General features: G+C 34.5%; 1 protein-coding gene across 7 annotated transcripts in view; it reads left to right on the forward strand.

The window, feature by feature from the left end:
* The window catches only part of CNTN5 (contactin 5), a 605,150-nt gene that overhangs the window by 467,696 nt on the left and 110,719 nt on the right, over window positions 1–26,735 (forward strand). For 6 of the 7 annotated variants that reach the window (XM_064645131.1, XM_064645132.1, XM_064645133.1 and 3 more), the window contains 4 exons: window positions 11,457–11,638; window positions 18,533–18,702; window positions 20,568–20,697; window positions 22,846–22,996. In XM_064645131.1, the coding sequence (XP_064501201.1) occupies window positions 11,457–11,638; window positions 18,533–18,702; window positions 20,568–20,697; window positions 22,846–22,996 (633 nt within the window). The remainder of the gene's footprint in view (window positions 1–11,456; window positions 11,639–18,532; window positions 18,703–20,567; window positions 20,698–22,845; window positions 22,997–26,735) is intronic. The other variant, XM_064645135.1, reaches the window with a different exon arrangement.

Here is a 26,735-nt window from a genome sequence, read left to right on the forward strand (position 1 = left end):
TCAAAACTAATGTGCTTCTGTTTTTCTTATGCTTTGCTTTAGCTGTCTGAAACATTCACTCTGCTCTCTCTGCTATAATTGTGAGAATGACAGACATTCTAGTGAGATTTCCTGAAGTAGGCATTTGGCAAGTATTCTAGAAAAAGCCTAGTCTTTAGTTACAGATTAATGATTCATTAATAGTGTTTATTTAGAACTGCCAGTCACTATGGCTGTAAGAATTAAATAAATTGGAGCTCTGCAGCTTATATCTCCAAACTAAAGTCAAATATCTTAATTGCTTGACAGACAGAAATTCTCAGAGAAGAATTTCATTCTGATCAAAGCAATATGTAGCTGATTCAGTTACAAGTGAAAATACTGCTACTAATGCCACTTGCAAATAGACTTTGTAGTTGCTAAAGAATTCAAAATAATACATGAGTGAAATATCTCAGAATTATCTTACTTATATTAGATAATACTGCTTATAATGAGCATTAGTCATTGGTTAAGAAATCACTGTATTTATCAATGATTGACTGCTAAGGTATAATTATTTCAAAGTCAAACCTTAGATTTGTTATGCAAATCAGGAAGACAGATCATGACCTTGTTCTTTGGATAAGTTCTGGTGAAGAAGACATCATTTTCCTAGTCGACACTCTTGCACAAATCACAGCATTCCTGGCTTTTCCTGCACCAGAAATGTGATTTCTCAGACACAGCCTTCTGTGACAACAGGTTGCCATTTCAATTTTCCCCCAAATGTTACTGACTTTGCTTCCAAGAACATCTGGAGGCAACAAGTCCACTCTTTAGTTTCTTTTTTAATGTACTTTATTCAAGGAAATGATTCTCATGTCTTCATTTAGCTCCCCATTATAAAGAGATTAAATTAATGGTGCTGATGGGCAAAAGGACTCTAAATTCTGTCCCCATTATATGACGTATTCATTAATGAAGTACTTTAGTGACAACCATGCAAGCATTCTGTAGCACTTCCTGTCTTTGGAGCATACTTCTGTCATAAGTAGTTCTAACACCATTTTTTTAACATGAGACTTAAAGGCAGGCATAGATGGAAATATACAGGGTTTTTTAAAGGCTCAAAATGAGCAAGTTTTCATTGTTCAAATAAGGATATAGGACTGGTTTATCCAAACTGGCATGAAAAGTTGTGTGTTACAACCCTCTTCAATGACCCCAGACGTTTGGCCTCAGAGGAAAACAAGTGTCAGAAATATATCTTTCTTTTTTCCCTTTATTTTTCTTTCTAGTATATAACTCTAATTTGTCTACTTGTTTTCATTTGAAATAATTTTATTCTCACTATTTCACAAAGACTTTTAAATTTTAAATTGTGTATAATGTACACACCTTATCTGACCCTCACACTTCAGCCTCAATGCATTTTTGTTGTGCATCACAACAAGCTTCGATTTTATTTTCCACATAAAACTCATACATTATTGCTTTTCTGGCTGTAGTCAGAAAAAAAAAAGGAGTTTGTATTATGACAATGCCAACAGACAATTTTGAGTGAGTAATCATATTTTATTTCTCATTAAAACAAACTACAGGATGTGGGCTGTTGCTGTACTTGTACATTACCAAAGTTTTCAATTTTAGCTTTTAAAATAGGGCCTGTGTAGACCGCCAAAAGGATTGCTTTGCTAAAAGAAAATAAGCTTCATGCATCCTTTTTTTACTATGGTTATATTTTAACCATATAGATCAACACTTAGATACTTGAATAAAAAGAATCAATAGAGAACAGTGCTGACAATTTTTCTTATGACCCATATGCTTGCTTTTCTGCATATTTGTGAGGGTGTTTTATGCTTGTGCTATTTCTGTATAATAGTAACATCAATGTAATATATCAATATTCTTTCTAAATGGTAGGTTATGTCACTTTGGTAATGTCAAAACTATGTTTTTGTTGTGAAATATCCTTAGTTAATAACAAGAATAAATTAGAGATATTTACTTCCTTTTATTACTGAATTACGATGAGATGGCTATGACGGAAGCAGTGTTCATGTTGTTGTATTTAATGTTGCTTTAATAATTCTATTGTTAACTTTGTTTTGAAGAGATTTATAGTTCAGTTTTAACCATTCATCCCATCTGTAATATGTCTTGCAAGAACACAGCTGATAGTCCACTTTAAAATCTTGCTTTCTAAATGAAATAAAATAAAAATAAGGTGAAGCTATATATATTTAGGTCACACAAGTTAGTGAAATTTAGTGACTTTTGATCTAAGAAATGTTCTAAAGTGTTCTATTGAAACAGTGAACTCTGAATCAATGTTAATTAATAAATATCTCAAAGTTTTAAATCCATGAAATATGGCATTTTACTTTATCTTCTTCACTTGATTTTCTTTTAACAGACTTTTCTAATTGTTCTTCAAGCTTTCATTAAAAATGCCATTATTTTTTTATGCCACTATCAATACTTTCATTACAGACTATATACATGTTGTGGATGCCCTATCCCTGGAAGTGTTCAAGGCCAGGTTGGATGGGGCTCTGAGCAACCGGGTCTACTAGAAAATGTCCCTGCCCATGACAGTGGGGCTGGAACTAGATGATCTTTAAAATACCTTCTGACCCAAACTATTCTATTCATTTATGTAGAGAGAGCTTACTAAATATTTTTCAATGTGCAAAAATAAAAGCAAAGTGTTTGAATAAGTGAATATAATATCTAAGCAAAGATCAAGAGTGGCCAAATAAAAAATATTTATGGTCTGGTGAAGGGTATTTGACTGTAACTGCTGTGAATCACTTGAAGTTTCTGAAGAAGTTATTTTTGCTGATGTGGCACATTAAGCCAATGACACAGGTTAATGACTGTGAAGAAGGTTTCTAGATATTGCAAATCTTTGTGAAGGTTTAAGAAAATAGACTTTGCAAGGCCATGGGTTAAAGGGTTGTTTCAGTGAGGTCTGGTCAGTGTTTGGCAAAAAATATAACAATGAAGGTAATAATTTCAGAAAAGAAGGAAGGTTAAAGGCACCTAGAAAGTGTGTCTTTAGTCAGAGGCTTCATAGTACCTCATTCCTTTCTTTTCTTCCTCTGCCATATAGCTATATGTGATTTTTGCCAAGAACACAAAATTCACAAACAGTAACCCTATAGTGAGTCACAGACCCAGGTTTGAAACTTCTCTGCCTAACACATGAAGTTATCCACCTGATCTCTCCACACAGGTGAATAGAAGTTTCCAGCATTACATCATATTGTTTCCTAACTCCAAAGGACAAAACTTGCCCCCCTCTGCTCTTCAAATCTGTAAAATATGGCTTTTTACTTTCAGACTGCCAGTTAAAGCCATGCCCCATGTCTTCCATATATTTCTCTCTAACTTTTATCCTTTTGTTGAACTGATCTTGGCAAATCAATTATTACTTATTTTATACTGGTCTAGATGTTTCAGAACTGGTATCGATGTGCTGGCTGTAGATGCCATGATTCTTCCTGGCTTCAGACCCGGCAGGAGGCAGAAAACCAGATAAAAACTACCTGTAATGTGATCTTTTCCTGGTAATCTAGTGCCAAAAAAGGTCTTATGAGGATTTCTATTCTGAGATCAAGTTCTTTTCTAACCTAAAATCTCCTTAATAGCAGCATGAATCTGCGTCTTACTTCAGCCCTGGTGTTATGCCAAAGACCAGCAGAGCCAATGCACTGGCGACACTTTAAAAACAATTTAAAGTTAACCTCTGCTAACTGCACTGTGCTGAATCCCAGGGGCATTGAGATGAGTGAGTGGTCAAGGTGCCAAGCAGTAGATGAGTATTACGGGGTACAAACATGGGAATATAGTATAAATTTCACTGTAAAAAAAAAAAAACCACAAACAAACAAACAAACAAACAAACAAAACAAACAAACAAAACTCAAAACCAAAAACCACTAACATCTGTGATATAAATCAGGTTTCATTGTTTTTTAAGGCCAAGTATCACAGTTCTGTTGGCCATTTATTTCATGTATTTGGGATATTTCAACAGATCTTTACTTTTCTCTCTGAGTATAAGCTGTCATTTCCTTGGGGAACTGTGTGAAACTTCTCAGGGAGTGAGTACCTCTGCTGAGAATACAGATCACAGAATGTCCATTCATCTCTGGAAGTGCTCCTTTCTAGGTATTGTCTTTCAGAAATGGTTAAGCTCCTTGTACTTTTCTATGAACACAAAGTAATTCCTTCCTCTTCTCACAAAGGTGACACATAGAAACACCTTTGATATTAAAGATAACCTGATTCTACATTCAGAGCACATTAACAGTTCTCCTTCCCAAGGAATCCTGGGACAGTAACACTATAACACTGTTATCCCCTACGGAGGAACTGATGGTCAAAACAAAGCATGAAAGGACATGATAAATCACTGCATTGATAAATGACAGTTGGATGTTTAAGGAATTCTAACCAGATTTAGTATATAATTTGCAGGCAAAGAGAAAGCTAATTTTGACTTGTCTTTTAACTGTGTTATGGTACTCACAATTTAATGATATATCAAGGTCCCTGCCTTACATTAAATAAAGCAAATTATTCTAGATGCTGCACATCCCATTCATTGTTGGAACTAAGATTCAAATATTAAGTGTTTTTCCTACATATAGAAGAATTACTGCAGGAGCAAGACATGCTAGTATCTTAGCATTTTCAAGCCTTAAGCAAATTCACAGTGTAAAAGTCCACAGGTAGCAATTTTCCTCTACCCTCAAAACCAAGTCTTATCATGGTGTCCTATTTTTCATCTACAGGTCACAGAGACAAAAATTTTCTGGTTTTTCTTTTTAAACAAGGAATAACGGAAACCATGTCATAGAGTATTAATCTGTTATAATTATTTGCCCAAAATGAAACTGCAGGATAGATACAAAAACTGATACAGAAATACATGTTTCTAAGTTCCACAGGCCAAAAAAACAAGTTGCCCCATATCCCTTCACACCACTTCTCACCGTAGGAAAAATATTTTTTAATCCTGTCAGATGCCAAACCTGAAAGCTGTGGAAGCTACTCCTAAAGCTTACTGATAACAAAACGGTCCCAAGAGGGAAATGAAAAGTCTCAGCAGAACATCATTTTCAGTGTTATATGTAGGGATGCCCTTTCCCCTTGAGATAAGATTGTGGCGAGAGGAAAGAACCTTTTTAAACATGAATATAGCATCTTCGAGCTGACTTTGTTTATATAAGACTCAAATAGATTCAAATATGTGTTTTCTTTGATAACACATATTGTTTATGTCAAATAAATGTTTCTAAGACTTTCATGAATCTAAAGTTCATTTTTAGCTCATGCTGAATAAGTATTTATGTCAAAAGGTTCTAAAACAGGATAGGATTTTGTTCCTGTTTTTCAGGCTGGATTGATTTCTGCCTTCCTTTAAGTGAACTAGTTCTTGCATAGACTTTATACTCCTGTTACAAATATTGAAATAATTTATAGTAATATAATAAAGAATGTATAAAAGACTCTTTAGTGAATCTCAAGTAGCACTCCCAGGCCTCATTCTGCCTCGCTCTAACTAAATGCTTTGTATTTGCATTTAAAAAATTTTATTTGATTGCTTTTACCGTAAGGCACAAGGAAAGTGGGGAAAAAACCCTACCAAACTTCAATTCCCCATCAGTTAAAATGTGTTCTCGAAGCAGCAATATTATCAATCTCTTTCCTTTCTCTCTCAGGACTATCAAATAAAACCTGTAAACGTTGCTGAAAACTGTGTTCAGTAATTTACACAGCCTTGCTTTATGTTTAGAGATAAAGAATCTTTTTTTTTTTTTTTTTGCATAGGCTTTGTATAGGTTTTCTCTCTGTGTCAGAGTCTGAGAGGATCACAAGGAAACAAATTCTAGCAATTGTCAATAGTAGGTCCCCAGAGTTACTACTGTAACTTTCTCTTCAAGAAAGAGAAATTTCAGAAATTTCTCTTCTCTGTCTTCCCACAAAGAAATAAATGCTTATAATTTAAGGCACAAGAGCCTTAAATCCAGCCTTTCTGGTCACTTTCTTTAAACTCTGTGGCTGATCAGCATCTTCAAAGCCATCTTGCACACTCCAAGCAAGCCGGATTTATGTTTACATTTACATCATGATTGATGGTAGGTCTGTTGTTTCTAGAATTTCTGGACTCATTGTAACTAGTCTTCTGGAACAGATTTGTAAACATACACTGGCTGTATCTGTACAACAGAGTTAGGAAATCCTAGATCAATGTGCCAGCTACAGAAATTCTGTCTGGACAAAGTTTGGAACAGAGAAAAATGACAAGAGAAAGTTCAGTTATAAAAATAGTTTTAACACAAGGCAAGTTAACATAGTTGTACTGTGGCCCTGAGGATCTGTATGAACACCTGCCAAAAATATGTCATCATTTCAGGTAAATTTTCTGCTTCAAAACATTTTTCTCCTCTAACTTAAACTGTGGATTCTTCCTGTATTATCCCCTATACAAACACAGCAGATGTCATAAGTTCCTTAGGATTCTCTTCTTAACAGCTTTGATTAAGTCACAGGCTGATGATAAGTTACCAGTTGTTATGTCTTTAATACTTTTTAGAAGAATGTCCGCTTATTTCAGAATGCCATGGCCAGCAAACTGAGGTAGGGTGTGATATAGAGACTAGAAAAAGTGGTTATGGATGGCTGAGATAAAAACAAAGCTTACTTCCATCCTTTTTTTAACAATCATGATAGCCCAACATCACCTTAATTCTACAACACAAGTAGCATCTGCAATACTATGATGACAAAAATATAATATGGAATTTTGCAATATGGACAACAGAATACAGAGGAGGAGATGTTCAGCTCTTTTGAACTAAATTTTTCACATCTAGTTTTGCTGTTGTGATTTCATTAAGAATAAATGCCATTATCTAACTGTTAAACACAGACATAAAAGGTTGTGGAATACCTTTTCTGCTTTATTCACTATTTGTGAAACCAATACCTTGCCTATTATGGTTCTTCTGTTCTCTTGTTTGATCACACCTTAATCAGATGACTCGTGTTCATGATTCACTTGGATTTAAGAATGTGGAATTTTTTTTTAAATCATCGAAAGTGTCAGTTATGTTATCTAACTTTAGCTATTGAACAGCTAAGTTTCAAAACTAAGCCAACAGTTTAGGCTCTGATCAACCAGTAAAGAGAAGCTCTGGAGTACCATTCAGCACTGTCCCTGCTACCAAGAAGTGGTTGCAAAGCACATCCACATTAGTATATGACACTTACACATATATATCAGACCTTTTTAGTACAGTCATGGATGTGTGTTGAAGTGACTTGTAGACCTGGACTTGTTCCTACACTCAGGCTTCAAACTCATCACCATTTCATTCTATTCTCTTTCAATTCTTAAGTCACCATACTCACTGCTGCTATATTTTATGAGTACTCACTATCTTTTAATAACCAAATGAAAGGAAAAGTGATTGTCCTGCCTCCTAAAACTCTACATCTGATCAGAGCAGATTTATATGGGATATTTTAAAGGTAGAATCACATGAATGGTTGATGGGCATTTCTGGAAAGCATCAGATAGAGAGAATTTCATTATAATCCTCAACATTTTAATCCTACATAATTATCCTGTAAAAATTAGAAGGTATTTAACACAGTTGCAAGACTAGGGGGCATAAGAAAAAAAAAGGTGGTTTTTTTTATGTAGTGGTCATGTAGTGGTTTTCAAGATATATTATGATGTGAACCTGTGGGTTTGAAGGACAGCAATGCATGGTAAAGAGAAATAGTGTGGAGAGGAATTGAAATTACAGTAGAAGATAAAATATTTCAAAAATCACATCAATCATCACCAACAGAATACAGGAAAAGTAATCTATGTATTCTTATTTATGATATTATTGAAAAACTAGGAGCTCAGATCCCTGGCAAAGGTATTTTAAAATTCAGACATTACTCTATTTCCGCCTCACACCTTACCCAAAATAAACATATGCTATAGATATGTAATGAAATATTTTCTCATATGAAATTGAAAGGAAAAAGAATTGCTTCCTATATTTTTTTGAAAACAGTTTTATTTCTATATTTTATTTAAACCTGTGAAGAATTCCCAAGAAATTCAACAGCACTGTCCCAAGTAATAAACCACTGAACATTGACTCCTATAATATCTTCCAAGTGTAAATGTAAAAATATAACTCATATTTTCTTCAAATTCAAACTGTACAAACCCATAGTAATGTCTATTGGAGTCACCAGGAACCCTTTAGAATTTTTATTTCATTTTAGATTAATGAGAAGTTTAATGATGGTATTTCTGAAATCAAGTAGGGTTTTTGTCTTGGTGGTGATAAGATTTACCCATAGTATTCAGCAGATTTCTTTCCTAAAACCAAGGAGAAATCTTATCTTTCAACTCAATTGAAACTCAAAGCAAATTGCTCATAGGAGCTGAATGTGAACAGGGTTATAGTAAACAAGGAAACTGTATTCCCATAAAAGTCTGCTGAGACCAAAATAAAAATGGATTATAATGCGTATAAGATTCAACAGTTATGAATATGACATTAAACTCATATTAATGATAGAGGTACTTCTGCAATCACTCCATTTTTTAAAAAGCTGTGGATCATTTGAAAAAATGAAAAATGTGCATATATCAGCTCTTATAGTGGATTTTATGAGTTTCCTAGAACAGTCACACAATCTTATTCTTTCACCTACTCACTCTGATATATTTTATTTCCTTCTCACAGAAGTCACAGAGGAGAAATAAGTATAGATATAGATATGTGTTTATTTCAGATGTAAAATTCATACTTTGCTTGTAAGTTATGCAAGGAAAATAGACTTCATTAAACAGAACTACAAGTTGTCCACAAACACCAATTTGTAATATGGGAGTACTTTCCTTTGAAATCATTAAATCTGCACAGCTAAGGTAACTTTATCTCCTTGAAAAATTCCACTTATTATCTCATACTGATGAAGACATCAGTGAGTTGTTTAAAATGTTTCCTAATGACCCAAACAACAAGTTTCCTCTGTGATTTCCATGTTGTACAAATTTACTTGCTGCAGGAAACACATAAGCAAATTTCAAAAAATTAGTTAAATGCAATTTAAAGGAAATTTTCTAAAAACATGAATTTCAAAATAATCTCATACCAGCTAAATTAGACAATTTTCATGGTTTACAATCTCTTCACTCTTTCTCAGAAATACACACTACCAAAAAAATTCTTTTTACTAGTCCTATTCTGCAGAACCAGTTTTCTTCCATGACAGAAGAGTAAAAGCATTATTGTCACGGATTTTACCGGAAGCAGGGCTGAAGGCCAAATAACTAGCAACAGGCAACAAGCAATAAGCACCCTTATGGTGCCAAATAAAGTGTATCTGCACATCTATTTTGCACTGTATCAACATGAAGTGTTTCTACTGTGGACCTATGTTGAAATCTTTGTCTGGTCAGAGTGATTGTTTTGCAACCATCAACCATGACACAATTATATTCCATACAGAAAGAGAGTAAGGTAAGCAGTTAGCTCTTTAAACTGAATGCAAAACAAAAGACTTACAAAATCTCAAGGAAGTCACTCAAGAAAGAGTATAAATTTCAATATCAAAGTGAAGCATGCAATTAGAAATAAACTATGAGAGCCATTGAATGGGAAAAAAGAAACTAAGGCTATTGTTTGTACTACATCTAATATATACAAATAGCTATTAAATACAGCAAATCAAAATATGTAGCTAAGGACATGAAAGGAATATCATAACTGGTAGGCTAAGACAAAGTTTTATCAGTACATTGAAACCAAAAATATCTTATTTATCCTTTGTATTTAGAATTGAACCTCTTGAAGTACTTCAGTCAGATAAGAATGGGAAGTTCTTTTAATTTTCTAATTGAAAGCATGTAAAATAACTTCTAATAGGAAGGAAACTTTATAAATTAGAACTATACAAGCTGCAGAAGAGTCCTCAAACCAAACCTACAGGACACTAAATTTTGAAATCAGTCATCAAGAAAATAATTTAGAGTTAAAAAATTAGAAAGCTACCAAGCTCTTATGGTGATAGAGTAGAGAAAAAAGAAAGAGAATATATGATCTACACTCCTCATATGATCCACACCCCTCATATGATCCACAAACATCTATAAAAAGAAAAATATATACATAATTGGGAGCTGAAGAAAAAGAGATCAGCCGGTTTTGTTTAGTAAGGAAAAAGAAAAAGATTATTTGATTTTCATACATCTATTTCTTCTGTGGGGGACAGTGTAAAGGATCATTTTGCAAGAATAGAGAGCTATTGTAAGGACCATGTCTCAGAGATGAATACACACACACTCGCAATAAAGTACGCTTTGTCAGGTTAAGTAATCAGCGCAGTGAACGTATATGGGAAGTAATGATTGTCTCTGTCTGGTATATTCAATACATTCCATATGGGACTATATGTTGGCTTTGTGAAGGTAACTATGTTAATAGGCTCAATGAAATTCAGTGCTATGTGACATTCAGGACAGAAAACTAGAGAAATATTCTGACATCCAAATACCAGTCTGGGAATTTTCTGAATCTCTATAAAGTACTAGGATTTGGAGCATCTTGTCCGCAAGTTTGAGTACGACTCCAGTAACTCGCAAGTGGAAGTTAGCAAATCATGGCAGTCATTCATAGCAGTTTTAAATTTGAATCTATATTATGAAGTACTTTTCCCCCTCCGTCTGTACCAAAAAGCCCACTAGGTGCACAATTGGGCTAAAAAAAAAGTTTTATGAGTGCAAACACTATTTAATCAATTTCTTCCCTGAGTATGAATGTAAATGACCAGTTTCCGCATAGACCTGTGCGGAACAGCAAGCTACAGTGAAAAGCCCTTTTGCTCCCACAAGCAAGCATGTAATGCTATGAGCCAGAAACAGTAGGGCCATTAATACGTTCTTCTTACACAACCAGTTTTGCAACTTGAAGAATATTGTAATAAAACAGGTCTCCAAACCTTTGGTCACTTTAATTCACCCAAGAAAGTGTGGTATTGAAATCTCCCACCTAGATGGACATTATCACTGAACCATCTTCTGAACTGAAGTTTCATTGCAGGAAAATTGGGATCTGTTGGAATTTCCTAAATCCAGCCAGGTTTTGAAGTTGTTATTTTCTTTGGTCTACTGAGGGGAAGTGTTCAGAAGTAAAGCATAAAGTGCTAAAGAAATTCTAGAGAGAGTATTTTAAGTGATTTACTTGATCTCAATAAAAATTTAGCCTCCCTTATGGATGAAATAGACACATCTCATGTAGCAAGCCATTTATTAAGGATTCCCTATAGAAAACTCAGGTATATTAACCTTAATTGTGGTTATATTTTATTGCTACTTAGATTATTAAGTGTTTAAACTACCAGATAACAGAATCTATATTCTGAATACGGAAGAGTACTAACAGTAATTTTGCTTAATATTTTAGCCCTGTTCCAACAATCTCTTGGAGGAAAGTTAATGGTCATAATCCAAGTAAAGCCCGCCTGAGAAAATCCCAAGCTGTGCTTGAAATACCTAATGTGCAGCTAGAGGATGCGGGAATGTACGAATGTAAAGCTGAAAATTCTCGTGGAAGAAATGTCTTCAGAGGACAACTACAAGTGTACAGTAAGTATAACTGCACATAATATTATGCAGCATTGCTTTGTCCACACTTAAGGCTTTAACTACACACGAAGCATTCCAAGATCCAGTAGAAACAAGATACCTTGATATTAGGTATCAATATACCAGAAATAGTATTGAATAAAGCTGTGTATTTTTATTCCTTATTATTGCAATAAAGTCTGAAATATATAAATAACATTGATTCCCTTAAAGAACTGACTTAAATAAAAATTCATATTTGACAACTATGGATTTTTTTAGAGTATAGGTATAATTTTAAAAGTCTATTTCTTTTACTCCCGATATAATAATGATATGCAACCTAAACATGATGCATCTGTGAGAAAACAATGTTAGAAATGTCTTAAGATTTTTATCACACTTTTATTAACATTTCACCTCTGTTATGTTTGGGTGTTGAGTTTTGTCAAGTTCTCCATAGGGACGGAGAAGTGTTTCTTTTTTGTAGAAAATTCTCAGTCTAGGCATGCACAATTTACAAAAGTTTTGATTTCAGAAAGTGCTCATCATTTTTTCTCTCAGATTGATCTTTCTAAAAATTTTTTTGAGTGAGCATAAAAAAAATTGAGTCATGCATCACATTGAAAAGAAAAAAAACAAAACCAAAATTAAAAATATTTAATAAACCCCATGAATTTTATATAATATTGTTGTTGCATCCTAGAGTCTAGAAACAAAAGCCTGCATAAGACATACCATGAATACTTAAAAGTCAAAGTTTTGCATATATCAAATGTAAGCTTGAGTCTCACCTACTTCTTTTCAACTAAAGCTATACTAATTTCTATCATTCCATGAATGGTACAACCTTGAACACTTAGCAGGAACAGTCTTCTTCAGGAGATCATGTAACAAATCTTTCAGATTAAATTTTTCTGCCTTCAGATGTCACAGTCAGTGGAATTTCAATCAGTGAAGTTTAGATAGGTCCTCGAACTAATAGATATCTCTAAGAAGGAGTTTCTCCCGTTGATCAATTTTATTTCTCTTTACTTGATTTCAGCCCATGGCTCCTAATGCTTTCTCTGTCTTTGCTACACACTTTCATCAGATAACTGTAGACTGACATCGTATATTTAGTTTATTTTCCACACATGTCAATATTTCCAGGTCCATAATCTATTTTTCTGTCTCTTCCAACTTTCCAATGTCTTTATCTTAGCTCTCTTGATTTTAGTGAGTATCAGTATATCTCTGGATGATGTTTCTTTTCTTGCTTTTCATTCTCACCCCTCTAGAACCCAGGGCAGGTTTTTGTCTTCAATTTCTTGTTGTATATGCTGGAAAAATCATGTGGTGGTTAAGATGATAGTTTGCACATTTCATTTCACACTTGTCATCTAAACTGCACTTGCAACAAAGTTTTTATAAGACTTTTACTGAAAACAGCAGTCAAAGCCCAGGGCCTACTCTGAGCCTCCTACTGTGCCAATACACCAGTGATATTTCTTTGGTATTACAAATTCTTACTATAATTCACTTCCATGAAAGTATAGCACCTCCTGCAACAAACCTGAGGGCCAGGGACATTTAGCAGCTGGTCTTTTTCTACAACATTTCTTAAAATGTCTGAAAAAAAAAAATCTGAGTGATAAGGTATATCCCAGCTCATACACTTCCAGCTGTTTTCTAGAGCTGTGGAAGTACTAGATGCCAAAGCAGCTCATAAAGGTGTTAGAATTATCTCTGCTTCTCTTCTTCAGAGTTAAAGGAATATAAAAGGTCCCCTTCAACAGAGAAATAAAGATGCTGTAAAATGAAATTATTTCTACAAGATCACTGTGCAGATCTGTAACACTGATGTAGTGCTCTACACAACTCTTCCTCTCTCATTAGGTTTTTGCTTTGAGCAGAAATAAAGGTGGTACTCAAATAGATGGAATACATTTTCAGTGTCAGTTTTGTTCTACTTTTCCAGAGAGAAATATGAAATTTCACTGTTGTCTAAATTATATTTTGAGTGTCACTGCCTTTATGAATACGCCAATTTTTATTCATTGGTATTTTCTGCAATAATATTAGAACAACCTCTTTAACATTAGAAGAAGGGAGTCCACTTCAGATTGCCTTGTTCCTCTGATTAAGAGATATGAGATTAGTATGTTATCAAGTTTCACCTATCTGCATTAGAAGGGAACGAAGTCAGAGCAGGTTACAGAGGGCTTCCAGATGGAGAACACTGGTAGTGACCTCCAGTAGATCAGGACAAGAAGTACAAACCTTTACTAGACCCTGAGAGTGCCTTTCCTTGACCTTGACATAAAATACTCCCCATAGAACCATTCACAATCTCCAATGCTCCTGTAGACAGCATTAGCATCTCACTGGCCTACAAAGCTTGACAACTGCTTTCGGGGTATAAAAGAATTTGTGTGAGAAGGTTTTTAGAAGCCCAAAGTTTAGCCAAGTGTTAATTTACAAAATTCTCACCTTCTTTTCCTAACAGGTGATTTGGCAGAATTTGGGGGATTATTTGAATCGGCATTTCCTGCTGTGCCTTTTGTTCATAGCAACAGTCAACGTGAATTATTTACCTTTCAGCTCACTGTCTTTTCACTAACATCTTATTCCTCCAGGTGACAACAATTATTTTGGCTCAGAAATTCGGATGTAGCCAGTTATTCCTTACCAGAGGTTTCTTGTAAAATTTCAGAGCAGTCTGTAGGACCAGCTGTGTCATACTGCAGTCTCACAATTTACATATCTCTGTAGGAACTCACTCACTGTCTGTTTGAATCTTCTTCATTTTGTCAGTTGCATCTGATCTGGGTCACCACAGAGTATTTTGAAGAAAGCCCAGGACACCCAGTCTGCCTGTCTAGTCACATTTAATCACAAACTAGTGATTTTTCATTTCTTATCTGATGCTGCAATCCAGATATACCATGACTGCCTGATACAGCTGACACTTCAGATGTTGTTCAGAAAGCAGTGTTTTGGATGCTGACAATTTCATATTATTGTAGTCTCAGCACTTAGTGGAAATTCAGCTGTAGGCATTAAAAACATAATTTTTAAAATGCCAGACACCCTCATATGCATTGAAATCTATTTTGGGAGGTGTGATCTGCTCATCCTGTAAGTTTCAATGAAATTTTATTTAAGCTCAAATTGATTAACAGAGGAGAGTACAAAAATTAAAATGCTGGTGGATAATTTTGCCATTAACCTTTTTGTCCCTCCACAAATCCTGACTAACAGCATTTCCCCAATAGTAAGCACTAGTCTGTGCAATTCCTGCTCCTCTCTCACTCTGAGCCTCTTTGGTTTTCTTCTGTGTTACCTATTCACTACTGCCAGGCTCAGCAGGGGATGGTGATGCGAAGCAGATTTCAAAACCACTTTTTTGGCTGTTTTTCTTTTGACTGGATCAGTTCCCTCGCCCTGCTCACAGCAGCGCCCCATGACCAGCATATGAGATTTGCCATAGCACAGGAGTGGAACAAGCAGCTGAGAGCAGGAAGATTCTGTAATGAAGTGTAACAGACCATACTGATTTTAAAAAACATTTTATTACTTCCTTATAAAAACTGTATGGGAAAAAAAAAGACCACTACAGGTTAGACCCATACAGTAAAACTAGCTAGAGAAGAGGGTTTTTGGTTTGAAATTGTACATTCAGTTTAAATGTGCTATCTTGTCTTTCTCACTTATCTTTCTCATTATTCTTCCCCTACATTATTCTTTCCAATTATTGTCATATACAGGAAAATAATTTTTTCACTCCAAACTCTGTACTCATTCACATTTTAGGACATTTAAAGTCATTTCTCTATATATAATTTTGTCCTTATTTTTTTCTCAGTCAAAAAGTTGCTTAAAAATTTGAGAAAGTAGTTTGAATTTTCTGTACTTTAATTTCGTTTTGCACAGAGGATACAAAAATTGGCCTGTAAGCTTCTAGATTTATTGTCAATTTATGTTTGTAAAATGTTTTGACATCCTTGAATAAATAGGTGCAGAAATGCAGCATAAAATAAATCAAGGATTGGACAGTGATTTTAAAATCTCAGAAGCACTGTATAAAGCTCTGGCACAATACCCATAAAGACTACTGAGCAATAAAACACATCCTTCTCTTCTTACAGTTACCACAAAACTCTTCACTGGACAGATAAAAACCAGGCAGACACCTGTTTTTCCCCCAGATGAATGTTGCATTTTTAAGAAGGAAAAAAGGACTTGTTACTTTTGAAATCTGTTTAAATGCTTCTTAGAATTTGTATTTTGTAATTAATATAAAGTCTGATCATAGAATGAAGTTTTCTTTGCATGCACATGTATCATGGTGATGTTACCACATTTTTGCTAAAAAAAACCAAACCTAGTACCTTGAATCAAAGGTTGCACATGCAGTTAAATGTTTCAATTTTTAAAGTATTAATAGGATTTTAGAGCAAGTGTTATGATTTGATAGACTCACTCTTGCTAATGAGCAGAGATGGAATTCTGTGTGAAAAAGTAAGGAGTACACAGAGAGAGAAACAGAAGCCAAAACGTGATGAAAGTATTTCCCTTAATCATGCATTTAACTCTATTCCATCTATGTCTACCTATTGTTTTGCTACCTTCTTCTCAGAAGGGTGGGAATCTGAGTCATTGCCTTCACTGATGGCAAGTTCAACAGCTTGAAAAATATTACTCCAAAGGCCATTTAGGCTATGAGAAGAAAATTTAGGGTAGAAATACCCCAACTAAAGAAAAAAGGATTGTTCTTACCAATCAGTCACATTGCTGTGGTTTGCAAGTTTGTCTTTTCAATAGAAAAGTGCCGTGACTGTGTTACCAAAACAGCCACAGAAGAAGGGTAGGGAATGGCAGTTCTGAAAAGGAAACCCCTGCAGCCAGGCTTGGGGAGACAGTTTTGTTTTGGTGTAAAAATGTTCATCTTCTAATTCTGGATGCTCTGGTTCATGATGAGCTCAAATTCAACTAGGAAAAATGGGACTAGATATGCTTTGGATGAAAGAGTAGAATTCACAGAACAGCATAATAATAAAAATAACTAAATATAAATAAAATCAGTTTAGCGCCTCTTTGAAACTGCATGATTTTATGGTACCACTGGCTGTCTTTTATGACTTTTTAGTTACACATTAACTGCCTCATCTTCCAGAATCATATTAATGTACTCGTTTTCAAAGGAAAAAATTGCTTCTCGGCATGATTCCTTCATACATACTTTAGCACTCAAAAAGAGAACAACAACATCGACTATACAGTGCAATTGAATTATATTTTTAGGACAATTAGTAGACACCAAATAAGCAAGGACTCAAGCAAGCTGTTTCTTTCTGAGGATTTTTGTGGGACCCTTTGTTATGACTTAAAAAAGTGATTCAGCACAGTGAAGCAAATGTGGAGAATTTCATGCAGTGCCTTGACTGTAAATAAGAAGAATAAGGACACAGAGGTTTTTAGTTTTCATTTTGGGAGTGAGGTTGAGTCAATCTCCCTCTTTTTCCTCTACCAAAAAGGAAATGAGCAATTCTTTTTCTGATATGTTTCCAGCTTCTGACAACTGTCTGGTCAGGGACTCTTGACGCAGATTATTCCCTGCTTAGGAATGATAGACACCTCACTCACTTCCTTTATCATCCATGCACGAGATGTAAGCTACAAGCAGTTAGTCACCTGTCATGCCTTTTCCTATCTTCTCACGTCTTTGACTGGTGGCCTGTCAAATGCCAGCTAGATTCAAAGATTTATTTTTAAACTCGATTCCCATGTTTAAGTGCATCATCAATTATCTGTCGTTTGAAGTGGAGACTTTGTTGTGACAGATCTGGACTTCTATTCATACCAAGCAGAAGAATTTTACATCCCTCTTGTAATGAAGACCTTTTAGCTACTTATTCTTTACAATTTGGAAAAAAACCCCAAACAATGACAATAAAAAAAAACCCTGAACAAAACCAATAGAATATTTATTATCATTATGTTAATTAATTTCATCTATCATCATGTGTACCACACAAAATGATATGGCTACAATGTCAAAACCCAAAAGCTGGCTTTTAAGTACACATTTTTATTCTGCATATGAATACTCAGTTCCTCACTGAATCATATAATGTTTTCCAAATTATAAATCCTATGTATAACTCTCTGATTGACTGCTGTATTAAAGATCTACTTCTCTGTAAAAAATATTCCTCACTTTTCAGTGGATTATTTAATGAAATTTAGGTACTACTGGTCGCATGTACACCTATCAACTGTCTGCCTTTAAAAAAAAGACTGTTTTGAGATTGACACACTGTGTAATTTATGTTCCTGATGAATGGTGGAAATCTCATGGGTTCTGTGCTTAAAAACATTAAAAGCATTTTCTCCCTTGAAATGTGATCTTAAGACACTTTAACAAAAATACGTGCAAGTACCTTACCAAATTCTCAGTTATTTCTAGCTGAATAAATAATGATTTCCTAGTAAAATGAGAAAGCTACATGAAAGAGTCTATGACAACCCTTTTACCACAATATGAATAGCTTAGTTCTTGTAAATTACTACATCTTCTATTGCGACTACCAAATATTTGTCTTAAATTCAGGAATAATAAATGTATTAATATACAGCACTGCAATTTAATCCATTAGACATTATTAAATCGGGCAGATTTCTATTCATGATCATGCTACTGCTCATTACTGGTGCCATTACCGCATTTCCTTTAAAGTTATGAAGTTTGGCTAACTTTATTACTGTCTCTTTTGGTTTGGGCTGTTTGTTTAAACGTGTTTTTTTTGAGAGTAAGATAAGTTTAGTGAAGGCCAGTAATTTAAGCTTTTTAATTGATTAGGTCTTCGCAGATCAGCTAGAGACTTACCAGTTTGTGTGCTTTGACTTTAACGTGGTATTTTTTTCTTTTAGCCTACCCACACTGGGTGGAGAAACTTAATGACACGCAATTAGACAGTGGAGATCAGCTCCGATGGGAATGTAAAGCCACTGGAAAGCCAAGGCCCACATATCGTTGGCTGAAAAATGGAGTTCCTCTCTGGCCACAGGTACACTTGGACACTGGCGACAAGGAGTCACCAGTATGTTGTACGCTTCTCCTTTCATTCTGTTAAAGTCAGTTAAAGAAAGTACTGAAAAGTACTGTTTTCTGTGTTAGTTTCTTAGGTGTTAGTGTACAGTACAGACAGGTTTTCTATGCATGTCCCTTCTGAACCATCTCAAGCAAAGCAAAACTTCATTCATCAGTAGTAATTGCCTGTAGTTCAGAAATATTTGGAAGACAGGATCTATTGAGCTATGTCTGTACTATAGTGTACATCTAAACAATCTCCAATATGATTTTTTTTTGTTTAGATAGTGGTATCATGTTATTTGTATCTATTTTTCTTTCTGTATAAAAAGATGGTAAAAACTCAGCTGTATTTGCTGAAACATATTTCTTCATATTTCTCTCAATGTTATGTTATGCTATGTTATTTACTATATTTTAAAAAAAAATCATGCTCTTCAAATCACTAGCAGACTAATATAAAAAGTACAATGACTATTACATTTTTAACTCCATTTATTCTCTGCACGTTACAGAACTTGCTGTCAAGACCATTAAAATGGTCCACGTAGGACTCCTAGAATGTAAAATATTTAACTACAGTCAACTGATATATTTTAGAATTAGACATAAGTAAAATTCTCTTTTTCTTTTAACTGACCACTCATGTCATGGTCTGCCTTTTATTTCACTTTATTCTTTTTCTCTCACTGAATCATCAAAGTGTCAGCCCACATCATGTGCGTTTTTTCTAACACCTTTCCGTTTTTATAGTCTCAAATTATTTAAAGAGTTGTGTAAATTTATTTAATCTATTTCTGCAGATTAAAATAAAGCTATTCAATTCTGTGAAAAAATGTCTCCATTTGCAAATCAATTCACAGAATGGATTTATGAATATAAAAGATGTAATGTCTTTCTTTTCAGCCAATGTCACTTCTGTGAACATCCACCAATTATGCAAACAATGAGAAAGGAAACATAAACACAGTTTTCCTTTGAAGCTGTGAGGCATTGAAAATAAGGTTACATGGCTTTACTTTACCCATTTCTGTCTTTTTAGATGGAGCTATTAGTCCTGAAATTGAAGCAATTTAAATATCTCTACTTTTTAGCTCTCTGATTTTCCAAACCATTAGTTTCACCAGGCTCTGAAATTTCAAATTAAATTTCACTTTGAACTGGGTGGGGGCTTACAACAACAGAGAGAATTTTTATCATAGTTTCCTCTGCATTTCCAAACAACTTATTCTTTATCTATCTTAACCTACAACAAACGTTATAACGAAACCTAGAGTTGTTTTATAGCAATTCAAATTATTCATAATAGAGCTTCATGAAGGACACATTTCTAAAAGGAGCTATTAATGCTTCTGCTCTTCCAGCTGTGGTAATTATTTTCTACTAGTGGACCTCTGAAATAAGAAATTTGAATTAATGATGAATGTGATTAAACCCTTTTTTACTCATGCAAGCAATCTTTCATATTTACTTATATGAAAATAATGCCATGGCTGAAACCAAACATTTGCTAGAGATGTGAAGATCATCAGATATGTTACACCCACAACTGACTTCTTGCTTTATTAAAGTTCCCAGGATGCTTTTAAAAAATATGTAAGGCTAATAACAGACATGCAAGCAAACAGACAAAAGAACACTTTGGAGATAATGAACTAATGCTGAAAAATATTTACCTTTAAATATTTTTGGACTTTTTATTCTTATATTTCCTTATATTACAAGAAAAAAAGTAAACCCAAGGAAATTTGCTACTTAGTTTTATCTTAGGTCTTTTTTTGGCCCTTTGTCTTAAATTAAGAGCATAGCAATTTTCCAGTGTCTTTTTGCTTTTATAGAATGATTTTTTAAACTTTTTTTTAAATTCTGTTACAGAGCAGGATTGAGATGGTTAATGGTGTTCTGATGATCCACGGTGTGAATCTCTCAGATGCTGGAATGTATCAGTGCTTAGCAGAAAATAAGTATGGCACCATTTATGCCAGTGCCGAGCTGAAAATTTTAGGTGAGTATAGAAAAAAACAGACTGTTTCTTTTTCCTGTTTTGATAACTACATTTTTTCTTAGACTGTTATGATAAAGAGCAGCTTCTACCAGTCCAAACAGCAGATCAGATAAAAGTGGTTCCTTTTTTTTCTTGTTATTTATATGTGGGTCCTTTGTTGCCCCAGAGAGCAGAGGGCCTTCTGTTAGCTGAAAATTATCTTCAGTAAATAACTGGCTCTGTACATTTTGTACTATTTCTCATATAACACTATTTCAGTTCAAATAAATGGAAAAATATCCTTTACTCTCTCAAACATATGTTCAGGAAATGAAACTTAGAGAAAGTAAATATATTTAATCACTATTAAAATTAAATTATTGTGCCTACATTGGCCATTATTCAAAGGTAATTATGCATGATCGTAGTGTTAAAGCTATAAAAATTTCCCGTGAAGTTACCAAAACTGACTGAACACTACAAATTACATACTTGGGTGAATATAATAAAGAAATACACTACATAATGTTACCTGGAAATACAGTAAAAATGTCATTATTCAAAAGCCGAAGTAGGCAATTAATGAAGAAAAACTTGAAGCATGTCTTTTCAACACTCTAGTTTTCCTTAAAGCAAACTCTGGTAACACACAGTGGGACAATAATTCCATGGGATTTAGTGAGACAGAATTGTAATAGTCTTATCATCTTTATTAGAGTATGATGTAGATGGAAGACAGGTGTCTGTCAAAGTAATTCAATGGTCATATGGGAGGTTAGAGGTCTCTGCACTGCTCAAATCTGGCAAATTTCAAAACCTACACCTCAGAATCATTCCTGTAAACTCTTAGTCAAATGAATAAGAAAGCTGAAGTTACTGAAATAATATGCTAGGCTTCAGCTAAGATTTGGCTCTTTTGGAGAATAACCTATCTAATACATCTCCACTATTTTCTTGCTGGCTGACATTAGAATTTCACTGATAAGTCTTAAAAATATTTTTTTATAACCATAAAGTGAAAAACCAAGGTCAGTGATTGCTCCCTTTCCATCACTTGGTCATTTGTGATTCAGTTAGCAAAGAGATCCCTATGGGTTACAATGGTCTTTTGTTCTGTTTTTTATGTCTGCTGTAAGCTAGATATACCTACTATGTTGGGTAATTACACACTTTCTTTGATGTTCTTTAATATCAGAAATAACCACTGTATATTACTACAGTAAGATTTAGCCTTTCGTTTTGTCCCTTGTGAAATTGTACCCCTGTTAAATTTTAACAATAATATTGTATTAAAGAAGCAGTTATGTTTAATTTTCTACCTTACTAAAGGGACAAATATAGAATAAATTGTCCATATAAACATCTCTGGTATGAGAATTAACCAAAATAATGGTAGGAAATTCCTACATATTTGAGGCAATGGAGTGTAATATGTTCCTGTAAGTGTAGCTGAGATAGGGAGCTTTTGTTTTGCAAAACTAATTTAAGAAAAAGAAAAAACAGTGAGATTACTTGAGAACAACTGTCCTTTCTTGGTATGAAATTACAGTAATTAGTGTCATTTTGTGATGCATTTATTAGTTTAGCTATTGTTTGTAAACAATGGGAATTCTTGAAAAGTGAAATACTAAGAACAAGACCCGGTTAAACATCTTCTATTAAGAAGTTCTCACTTTTCAGTTCCCACTATTCAGACAAATATAAAAAGAGAGAGCAATAAAATTTCTCTAACAATAAAACTTTTTGTAAGAATCAACTCTGGAGAGTACATTTTGGATAGTTGTGGAATTTAGACTTCTTTTAATTTTGAACTATTTACTTCTAGCAGGTTTTTCATGAAATAGAAAAAAAAAATTGGAAAAAGTGTAGGTAAAACAACTGTATTATTTAACTTATAAAGCTGTTGGATTTCACAAACAATCCTACTCTAATATGCTGATGTGAAAGACTTCTCATTAATCCATAATTGGATTAAGTTATAGACCTGCCATATAGTCCTGGCTGCTGATTTCAAATATTTTGTAAAATTTCATCTTTGGAATAATAATTTCCAAGAAACAGAGGTTCTACCCCCAAACCCAAATCTATAATTTTCCCCTTCTATTAAAGCATAATGGAACAGGAAGCTGGGATTGTTTTCTGTAGAGTTAACATACTTCTTTTTAACAGCTTCAGCTCCCACTTTCCCACAAAATCAAATGAGGAAAACAATAATTGTTACCAAAGGTCAAGAAGTTGTCATTGAGTGCAAGCCACAAGCCTCTCCAAAGCCAACTATCACCTGGAAGAAAGGAGACAAAGCATTAAGGGAGAGTAAGAGGTGAGAAGACTGTTCATTAAACTAAATATTGTGTTTGCATGTTGGATTCTGTGATGTGATATGAATGCGCAGCAAGTGACAAGAACATGCATATGTTAACATGGGTGTAACATAATTATTTTTTCAAGCTGATTTGTTTGATAGTAGTGACTATTGTTTCTGCAATACTGAAATGAAAAATCTTGACATTGTTCAGAGATGCAGACATGAAAAGGTGTTACTATTTTGGGAGGTTTTGTCTCTATTCTCTGTTATTAATTTCAAAAGTCTTTCATTTATACTGTAGAGATACTACAAATTTAGTGTATGAGAATACCAAAGGCATGGAGGCTGAAGCAGTCAGAACCACATAAAATATCGAATGCGCTTATTCATTTGAAATAATTTTAATAAGGCAGATTTACAAGTTGATCACAATGGAAGTCTGTGTAAGAATAGTTTTAAAATGATTCAGAGAAGGAAAATGCAATTCCATTATAGGATTTAATTATATAAGTAATTTTTGTACTCAGCAGCACATCTGTTTAACAGAATATGTTTGATTAAATAAGTTCCATCCAACTCTGTAGAGTAAAAGTAGTTTAAGCACTGCAGGTTAAATGCCAGATGTAATTGCACTTTACAAGATTGCTTATCTGTACACTAGAATAGTTTTGCCACTCTGCACATGGTCTTTAAGTACAAAGAGCAATCTTGTCCTCTTTCTGGTAATGTCTGTGAATGAACCACTTAAACTGACTTGTGTGGCATTAGTCGGGAAGATAAAAACAAGGCCCTTTTTGTTCATTTGTGCAATACTAATGAGAGCAGCAGAGCGCATCCGTCCTCATTAGCTGCAAAAGCCATTCTTTTTAGGTGTGCTGTATTTTCATCTCATGTCATATATTTTGTTCTGAGAAGGAAAAATGGGTAAGTTCTCATACCATATTGACTTTCTGAAGAGGGGAGAGCAAAATAGCATTATATACAACATTTTACTAACAGATGTGAGTTGTATAGTTGTGCTGGTTTAAAGGTAAACCGGCAAGGGAAATGAACTCAACTCAAAGCAGAGATTATAAATCAGAATAACAATTTAATAAAATAATACAATAAATACGATTATACAGAGAAACAGTTGGTTTTAACCCACAAAACACAAATGTATAACCCAGCACCCTGGGGCACGAACAGAGTGGTGTTCGTTGGGGCCCCTGAGTCCAAAGTAAAGGGAGAGGGGAAAAACCTGCTGGTGAGAGTGCTGTTGCAGTCTGGTCAAGAGTGGTGGTTGCAGTCTGGTTGAAAAGTGGTGGTTACAGTCCAGTCGAGAGTGGTGGTCTGCAGTCTGGTTGAGAGCAGTGATCTGCAGTCTTCCTCTGGATCCCACGAGTGGTTCAAAAAGTCCCAAGACTCCAAGATTATATATCCTCCAGTTCAGGCAGGAATGCCCAGTACCTCCCTCAGGGCAGGGAGTTCCACAATGGGTGTGAGGACAGGAGCCTCTCGCAGGCCTCTTAACACCCAGTTTATAGCCTGAGGAGTCAGGCTCTATGGGCAGATGGTGTAAATGGTCTATTGATAACAGTTTCTGGGAAATGGCATGGAAGGTTATAGAATACACAGTTTTGGGTTACACCCATTCAGTGATGAACTGGTCCCAGCTATTCTAACTAGGACAATAGTGTAAATTGACGATATGGCAGCATGACATTACAAAGAAGCTGAAAATATCAAATATTGTGACACTGAAGTCTCCATACTGTACCTACACCATTAACACTTCCCTGCATAATATTTTACTCTCATCTTCACAAAGCTCACTATGGTTTCTCTGATCACCACATGTAAATCACATTTTAATCCAAGACCAGTAAAGCCTTTTGGTAACTACTTCATGTCAGTCCAAACATAGACTAACTCTGAGGTTAAATCTTATAAAAACTAGCTCTGGAGCTACATTTTTGGTATTTGTATCTTTTGATACTTGCTTCTTTTGACAGAGGCTAGAACAGGAAATGATGAAACTAGGTTTGACTGTGACATAAACTTCCAGCATCCCTATTCCTGCAGTAGACAATCACAGTGGTGTTTTTATTGCTTACAAGTAGATAAAACCTTTTTTGTTCATTTTCTCTGAATTATATCAAAGAATTACAGAACAGCAGCGAGTGTCATGGAGCTCTGGATATCACCTGGTCCAATCCCCCAGTCAGAGCAGTGTCAGCTAGAACAGGTTGCTCGAGGTCATGTCTAGTCAGGTGTTTAGTATCTCCAAGGATGGAAATACTGTAGACTATCTGGGATATTTGTTCCTATTACAGTTAATCACCCCTACGTTAAACAACAAAAAAAAGAAGTCTGGCTCAGTCTACTTACTTCCTCCCTTCAGTTGTGTGTATCAATTGATCAGTATGTCAAACAGCTGGGATGCTCTGACCCATAATAAATATGGCCATATAATGAATTATTATCAATGCTTCTTCCATGGCACACAAAATTCTCCATTCAGACCTGTCCCAAACCCGCTTGCCCACCAAAATTAATAAAATGGAGATATTACTTACTTATACAAAACCTGCCCATTGTGTATTGTCACATTGCAAAGTTACCTTCTGTTTGACATAGTCTTCATTTACCATGTGACTCACCTGAGGTCAATGGGACTGATTTGCAGCCATAGAGAAGCCTGTAGAAGCTGTACATTGAACAAAAAAGTATTAGATATCAATTGTAAGTGCTTTGACAGTCAGCACTTTAATATTACAAATAAAATTAGTGGATACTGAAAAAAGGAAGACATGGGTATTTATGCAGCTATCAGACATTAAAAACATGGAGAAATATTAATGAGGAAATTCTATCTTTATAATCATGTGGATATAAAATTTCAAGCCATACACTGACCTACGAAGAACAAAAAAAAATAAAACAGTGCTTTTTAAGTGAGAATCATCATCCATACATACTAAACTTAGAATAAAGCCACTGGAGGGGACAAAGCATTCAAGCTGCATGTAACAGTACCCGAGGGAGTGAATTGAGGGTGCTGAAATTTTGCATTTACCTAAGTTTGTATCAATTTGTTTTCTTCCAGTTATGTTTTGCTAGCATTCAGCAGCTGTCAGAAGAGGTCAGAGAAAAGAAAGAGAAGAAAGAGATCTTTTATGGGGACATAAAATTCAAAATGCCAATATTAGGCAAAGACACAGGAAAGTTTGGTACTATTGGTTTTTACCTACCTTCAAGTTAATACTGAAATCTTTCACCTACCGAAGTAGTTGCTCTGTATGCCTAGATCTGTCAGACTTTGCTATGCAATTAGTGGAAACACATAGAGCTTAAATCTAAAAATATAATCATTCAAAAACTTAGAAATGGACATATTTTTATAGTCTTCTAGTCTCTCAAACTCCTTCATTTTCAGTTTTGATAGGTTTTTATTACAGTTTTACTCTTCACTCTACTATATTTAAGAATCTGTCAATGTTTCTATTGTAAACTCCTATTTTAATATCTTTTAAGTTTAATTGCTATCAAAAAAATCAAAGGGGGAAAAGAAGGGCGTTTCAGAGCAGAAACAAAGAAAGAGTTCACAGGCAAACTTTGTATTCAATTTTTTGAAGTGCTTTGATTAGTACATGTTGCATTATACTTTTGAATATGAACATGTATTTATGTGTAACATACGTATATTACATGCTTTCTTCATAATCATGGTGGTAGCTTTCCAAAAGAATTTCAGTCCATCTAACTGTGGTAT

This window comes from Pseudopipra pipra, chromosome 2 (genome assembly GCF_036250125.1).
Source record: "Pseudopipra pipra isolate bDixPip1 chromosome 2, bDixPip1.hap1, whole genome shotgun sequence".
Taxonomy (NCBI): Eukaryota; Metazoa; Chordata; class Aves; order Passeriformes; family Pipridae; genus Pseudopipra; species Pseudopipra pipra.